General features: G+C 25.5%; 2 protein-coding genes across 2 annotated transcripts; both read left to right on the top strand.

The window, feature by feature from the left end:
• Positions 1-3,065, top strand: LOC113553492 (ATP-dependent RNA helicase abstrakt). Its single transcript, XM_026956848.1, has 14 exons — positions 1-143; positions 234-344; positions 424-559; positions 633-768; positions 850-1,059; positions 1,151-1,284; positions 1,351-1,507; positions 1,596-1,676; positions 1,748-1,829; positions 1,915-2,046; positions 2,110-2,278; positions 2,340-2,489; positions 2,561-2,743; positions 2,807-3,065. Exons 1-14 carry the CDS (start codon positions 117-119, stop codon positions 2,941-2,943), a joined length of 1,845 nt encoding a protein of 614 aa, XP_026812649.1. The 5' UTR covers positions 1-116; the 3' UTR covers positions 2,944-3,065.
• A 624-nt stretch (positions 3,066-3,689) lies between these two features.
• On the top strand, positions 3,690-6,932 carry LOC113553829 (post-GPI attachment to proteins factor 3). The gene is made up of 6 exons (XM_026957372.1): positions 3,690-4,028; positions 4,100-4,248; positions 4,312-4,464; positions 5,231-5,492; positions 5,564-5,768; positions 6,292-6,932. Exons 1-6 carry the CDS (start codon positions 3,899-3,901, stop codon positions 6,338-6,340), a joined length of 948 nt encoding a protein of 315 aa, XP_026813173.1. The 5' UTR covers positions 3,690-3,898; the 3' UTR covers positions 6,341-6,932.
• Positions 6,933-7,194: the final 262 nt, after the last annotated feature.

Raw genomic sequence — 7,194 nt, 5'->3', positions numbered from 1 at the left:
GTCGTTTACATGTTCAATTTTGAATTTTTAAAATGCAAACATAAAAATAAAACAAAGTTATTGTTTGGCTTTTTTTTTTTTGTCTGCACATTTAATAATTAAACATCTTAACTAATATGTCTGAATTTAAAGTGCCGCATAAGGTAATATTGACTAACAACATCAAGGTTTTTGAAATATTATTTCGATTGTTTTTCAAATTTCCAATATTTACTTTGTATTATTTGCTTCAGCGGTATCGACGGGATGATGTAGACTCCAATTCTGATGATGAATATGTACCATATGTGCCCGTCAGAGAACGAAAAAAACAAGAGCTACTCAGATTAGGTAGACTTTCAAAGGTAATATTAATTTGATACTGTAATTTTTTTTAAAGTTTAATCAATAAATTAAATAAATAGTATTTAAAATGTTTTTTAGCTTAAAGAAGAATCTGGAAAAGTTAAATCATCGAGTGATGAATTTGATGATGATGAAACTGAAGGACAAGTATGGGGTAGAAAATCAAACATTAGTCTTTTAGATCAACACACAGAACTTAAGAAACTTGCTGAAGGTAAGATTATTTTATTTTTATTAAATTTTATATAAATATAAAACATTCAAATATTATGTTACATAAAATATAGCAAAAAAAGAAAGTGAAATGGAAAAACAGTTAAAAGAAGAAGAAAAAATTTTGGAAAGCGTTGCGGAGAAAAAAGCCTTAATGGGTGTGGCAGAATTGGCTAAAGGTATCCAATATGATGATCCAATTAAAACAAGGTTACAATAAACATTAGTTAAAACAACATTAAAATTAAATTTATTTCAAAAGTTTGCTAAAATGTTATTTGTTCATTTCAGTTGGACAGCTCCTCGATATATTTTAGCCATGCCAGAAGAACGTCATGAAAATATACGTCTTAAGTTACGCATACTAGTTGAAGGTGATGAAATTCCTCCTCCGCTCAAATCATTTAGAGAAATGAAATTAAACAAAGGTATTATGGCTGGACTTTCTCAAAAAGGTATTAAAAAACCAACACCAATTCAAGTCCAAGGAATTCCCACTGTGTATGTATTTTATAAAACAAATTGATCTAATAAGGTTATTATTAATTTAAATTAATATTTATTTTTACAAAATATTTATATGTTATTTTAGATTATCTGGAAGAGATATGATTGGTATAGCATTTACAGGTAGTGGTAAGACATTGGTTTTTGTACTACCACTTTTAATGTTTTGTCTAGAACAAGAAATAAAATTACCATTCAAGCCTAATGAAGGACCGTATGGTATTAAAATTTAATATTTTGTAAATATATTAATGATTAATATTTGATCTATTTTGTATTTTATAGGTTTAATCATTTGTCCATCTAGAGAACTGGCAAAACAAACATTCGATATTATTAATCACTATATGACATATCTGGAGCGAGCCAATTACCCGAGACTTAGATCATGTTTAGCTATAGGAGGTATACCCGTATTTGAATCACTTGATGTTATTAAAAGGTAGTTTTAAATTTATTATCATTTTTATTTCTAAATAAATTGATTATATATTTATATAATATTTTTTACTTTTATTTATATTACTTAGAGGTGTACACATAATGGTAGCAACTCCTGGTCGACTAATGGATATGTTAGATAAGAAAATGATAAATTTGGAAGTCTGTCGGTACGTTAATACATTTAAATCTTACATTTTTAAAGTATTAAAATGTAATAAACATTAATATTATTTACTAGCTATCTTTGTATGGATGAAGCTGATAGAATGATTGATATGGGTTTTGAAGAAGATGTGAGAACAATATTTTCATTTTTTCAAGTATATCTTCAATTATTTATAAATATCATCTCAAACACTTTAATTATAATAACTAATAATTCTTTATTATTCATTTATATTTTAGGGTCAGAGACAAACATTGTTATTTTCAGCCACTATGCCAAAAAAAATTCAAAATTTTGCCCGATCAGCCCTAGTTAAACCAATCACCATCAATGTCGGTAGAGCTGGTGCCGCATCTATGAATGTCATTCAAGTAAATTTCTATTTTTATTTATGATTTATTATATTTTATCTAGTAAATATACATATTTATTAGGAAGTAGAGTATGTTAAACAAGAAGCAAAAGTGGTTTATTTGCTAGAATGTTTGAAAAAAACAACCCCACCAGTTTTAATTTTTGCTGAAAAGAAACAAGATGTTGATGCAATACATGAATATTTATTGCTTAAAGGAGTTGAAGCTGTAGCTATACATGGAGGAAAAGGTACAATTAGTTTTATATTTCCATTATATAATGCTATATGACTGGACACCTATGTATTTAGATCAAGAGGAACGTTCAAAGTCTGTCGATGCGTTTAGAAAAGGCCAAAAAGATGTGCTTGTTGCTACTGATGTAGCTTCCAAGGGTTTAGATTTTGAAGAAATACAGCATGTAATCAACTATGATATGCCTGATGATGTAGAAAATTATGGTTTGTAATTAGAAACGGAGTAATATGTTTATTTTTATGTTCAATGACAATGTTTTTATTTTTAAATTTAGTACATAGAATTGGTAGAACTGGTCGTTCGGGTAAAACTGGTATAGCTACAACATTTATCAATAAAGCAAATGATGAATCTGTACTGTTAGATTTAAAGCATTTGTTAATAGAAGCTCGTCAAAAAGTTCCATTATTTTTGTCTGAATTGGAATCAGAAAATGAGAAATACTTGCAACTTGGAGGTTCAAATTTACTATTTTATTTGTTCCTTTTTGAAATGTTTAAAAGTTATTTTTTTACTTTAGATGAAAGAGGCTGCAGTTATTGTGGTGGTTTGGGCCACAGAATTACAGATTGTCCTAAACTAGAAGCAATACAAACTAAACAAGCATCTAATATTGGACGAAGAGATTATTTAGCAACTAGTGCAGCAGATTATTAATTTTACTATTATACAAACATATGTATTATATTGATAATATTACAAATCGGTTAATTTTGACTAGACTTATTAATTGTTACAACATTTTTTTATGTACCTATGATTATTCTTAAATGTAATGTAAATAAATAATAAATAACTATAATTTATCATGAAATAATTGAGTTTAATTTATAAAATGTTATCTTTATTTTGAGTAAGTTACATACTCATATTCTTATATCATTGTAAACTAAATTTTTTACATTCACAGTTACATAAAACGGCATATTGTAGTCATTAATGATATTTTAATATAAATGTATATAATTCATTGTATAGATGCCATAATATGAGACCTATGATAATCATATGAGCTGTGATACATTAAAGACCGAAGTGATCATTATTTTCTCAGATACCTACTATCTAGTTTTTAATAATTATTATCCTCCCAAAAATAGCAAAAATGACCTAATAATAATATTTATGAAATATTTCCAAAGTATAATAATATTACGTGAATTTGTGTCATGGCTCATGAAACATTTCACATATGAAAACATGAAATAAGAATCACTATATTGTCTATATTCAATATTTCCTCATTCCATAATCCAGTGTTTTAACTATCATCTGGACTGGAGTAAATATAGACATTGTTATCACTTATCATTAATTTTGTAAATGTAGTTGTTGATAACAGATGTAAACTATTGTGATAAATGACAAATGTGATAGTAAACATAAAATAATAATATTATTAATTACTATTACTTATTTTAGATTTTTAGCCATCGAACACATACAAACTAAATTTAGTCAATATTTAGTCTTACTAATTCTACCAGACATACTAGAACTAAGTATACGATTTGTATTTATATTTAATTAATGGTTTGTTTTATCAAACATTCTCCAGTCATGAAACATAACCAGTAATGCTCGTCAACCAACAGCGTTATAACATTTAAAAATGACACAATATTTATTTGTGTTTACCATTTTGGCGTTGACCCATGTGTTTGGAAATTGCTCTCTGGGAGATAGCTTCCCGTCTTACAGAAATTGTGTTGTAGAATGTTCACAGAAACGATGCGACAAGGGTAAAGCATTTAATTTCAATTAAACATTAGAATTGATTAATATCATAACTGATCTGTTTCTGGATATTTAGATGGAGTGAGATACAAGAGAAGCTGTTGTCTTGTGGTTTTAGAAGTTTTTAAGTGGAAATGTTCTGAAAACTGCAAATATGACTGCATGTGGCCGATGGTTGAAGGTTTGGTGGAACGTGATTGGCCAGTTCCACAGTTTCATGGAAAGGTTATATATAGAATTTATTAAAATTTACAATATGTATTTGAAATATTAACCTTTTTTTTTTAGTGGCCATTTAAAAGATTGCTTGGTTTACAAGAACCTGCATCTGTAGCATTTTCATTATTAAATTTATTTACGAATTTGATAATGTTCAACCGTTTCAAAGAGCAAATTCGCTTCACTTTACCATCATGTAATATATGGTCTCTGTACACATTGGTAAATTAAATTTTATTTATGAAATATTAATAACATCTATATGGTTATAAAAATATAAAAAATGTCATTCTATTTAAATCTATATGTAGGTAGGTATATTAAAATTTAAAATTTTATGATAATTTTATAAATACATTAATACTTTTTAAGTGAGTAATTTATTTCAGTTATTGATGTATAATAATATATATTAAAATAAGCATTAATTCAAATAATGTTTTTTTTACTACATTATTAAATGTTAATTAATAACTACTAGAATATGTTTACAATATTATTTAATTTAATAAATACATAACAACTAGACATAAGTTTTTAGATATGAGTGGTAAACGACTAGTTCCATTAAAATGTTAAGGCCAATTCAAACATTTTTGTTCAATATCTAATATTTATATCTATATCTATTGATTTTAATTTTAGTTTATACATTTATATTTTAACTGTACCCTATTCATAATAATATTTAAAAAGTCTAGATCATTTAAGTACCTAGTTATAAATTATGATATTTAAAAAAAATTAAATTTACAGTCTACAATTGTAATGATTGAACTTCCTCAAATAATATTTAAAAATTAAAAGTTAAAGATTACAGTATTGGACTAATAAATATGTATTGTACTCCTTAAAACTATCGATTCTTTTATTGACCCATATTTATAATTTTCATTTTAATTATGTATTAAATATTACAATTCACAAATTCTAAATATAAGTTGAAGTTTTGCTATGTTTTTTATTTAATTTATGTATATTTTTTTAGGTATCAGCCAATTGTTGGTTTTGGTCAGCTGTGTTCCATGGTCGAGACACTATGTTTACTGAACTAATGGACTACATTAGTGCTTATGCTATGGTTTTATTTGCATTTTATACGATTGGTCATCGAATTCTATTGTACAGTAATCAAATTGTGAAGAATACATTTATGGTCATTTGTTCTCTTGCATTTATCTATCATTCGTTATATCTACTTACTACAGAATATGATTACAAGTACAATATGACAACAAATCTTCTAGTTGGTAAGAAATAAAAATAATTTGCAATATTGTGTACACATTTATTAAACATTTATTAACATAAAAAAATGTAGGCGCTGTAACAGGCACAGCAATGCTAATATGGGCAGTGTTGAATCGTCGTAGAATGGGCCATGGTAAATATTTGATATTTTATGTACTTGGCATGACTTTAGCTTCACTACTAGAGCTAGCAGATTTTCCACCACTTCTGTGGACATTTGATGCACATTCACTCTGGCATTTAGCAACAGCCCCGAACGCGTATTTCATGTACAAGTAAGGCAATACCTACAAATATGAGCTTTGTTTCTTAATTAATAGTATTGTCTCGTCAAAGTATTTTTATATACTTTTACTAAAATAAAATTTACTTATCACCAAAATTATAAGCTTTAAGTTAATATATAAGTAACTCGTCCGCCAGAATTTTATGTATTACACTTTTTTTAAATCCTTTTTTTAGTAGTTAATTATTATAGCTATGTAATAATTAATTAAAAATTATAAAACTAATTATTTTGATTTTAATTACCAAGTAAAAAAATCTGAAAAATTTAGACAAATCAAACCATAAGGAATATTATAATCATTAAATATAACATAACTAATTAGTTGATTTATATTTAAATCTGATATTGTTATAGAATATAATTTATTGATTTTTAAATTATTAAGTTTAAGTATCAATTATTTAGATAGTATTTTTCTATAATCTAGACTTAATACATTTGTGTAATTAATTTCTTTAATAAAGAATACATTTTTTTTTTAATTCTCAATATCTGAACATAATTTTCAGATTTGCCATTGAAGACTGTAAACATCAGCGTCGAATGTTACTGAAATGACAGTTTCTTGCACTGGGGATACCTCAGATACAAGATGAATAAGACTTTAATAATGAATTTAGTTTTCCTGGCCTACTAATCTTTAACTGACATTTTTAGGTTTAAATAATATATTTTTACTTCCTGATTATAGCTCACCGTGATATTTAAATGAGTTATAATATAATAATTAGTGTTATTACAGTTGTAATAATTACAATTATATAACTATTTCCTCATTTAATTTATTTATGTTATTTTTGTATACAAATTTTACCACAATATGTTAACCCATCAAACTGGATTTTTATATATAAGTTAACCATAATATATTAGATGTGTTATATACAAATATGACATAAGACTAAGTAACTATCGATCAAATATTTTACTCTTATGTTTATTGAGTCTCCACAATACTACAACTTACCAAGAAATAACTACTACCTGTATCCAATATTATTTAGTATTTACTAGCTATTAGTATATTTTTATGAATCTCACAAAAGTTACTCCGTTATTGTGATAAAATGTTAACAAATCTGTTATATAATTACATATTTAAGTTTTCTTGTGCATTTCATTGCCATATGGTTATTTTCTTTTGCTTATTTTTATTGATAATAGTATGCATAGGTTAGTTATTGTTTTTATTTTGATATTATTTATCTGTTACATATTTTATATTAAAGAATTATTGACTTCCAACCAATTTATTTATACTATACCTAAGTTCAATGTCTACTTTATTAGTCTATTTAGATTTTTATTAATACCTAAATATGAAAATGTACTATTTATGAAAAATATAAATATTTTTTATTATAGAAAATTATGTTTTATTTTTAATTTCATTTTCATTTTTAAAAAAATCT

This window comes from Rhopalosiphum maidis, chromosome 2 (genome assembly GCF_003676215.2).
Source record: "Rhopalosiphum maidis isolate BTI-1 chromosome 2, ASM367621v3, whole genome shotgun sequence".
Taxonomy (NCBI): Eukaryota; Metazoa; Arthropoda; class Insecta; order Hemiptera; family Aphididae; genus Rhopalosiphum; species Rhopalosiphum maidis.
Note: the sequence above shows the minus strand (reverse complement) of the source record. Positions and strands in the feature narration are given on the sequence as shown.

Bases quoted from the DNA above. Each gene is read 5' to 3' on its own strand.
- LOC113553829 (XM_026957372.1), top strand. From the start codon at position 3,899: ATGACACAATATTTATTTGTGTTTACCATTTTGGCGTTGACCCATGTG. The intron at 5,493-5,563 runs GTAAGAAATAAA...AAAAAAATGTAG, and splicing joins GACAACAAATCTTCTAGTTG to GCGCTGTAACAGGCACAGCA. The intron at 5,769-6,291 runs GTAAGGCAATAC...CATAATTTTCAG, and splicing joins AACGCGTATTTCATGTACAA to ATTTGCCATTGAAGACTGTA.
- LOC113553492 (XM_026956848.1), top strand. From the start codon at position 117: ATGTCTGAATTTAAAGTGCCGCATAAG. The intron at 345-423 runs GTAATATTAATT...AATGTTTTTTAG, and splicing joins GATTAGGTAGACTTTCAAAG to CTTAAAGAAGAATCTGGAAA. The intron at 2,744-2,806 runs GTTCAAATTTAC...TTTTTACTTTAG, and splicing joins GAAATACTTGCAACTTGGAG to ATGAAAGAGGCTGCAGTTAT.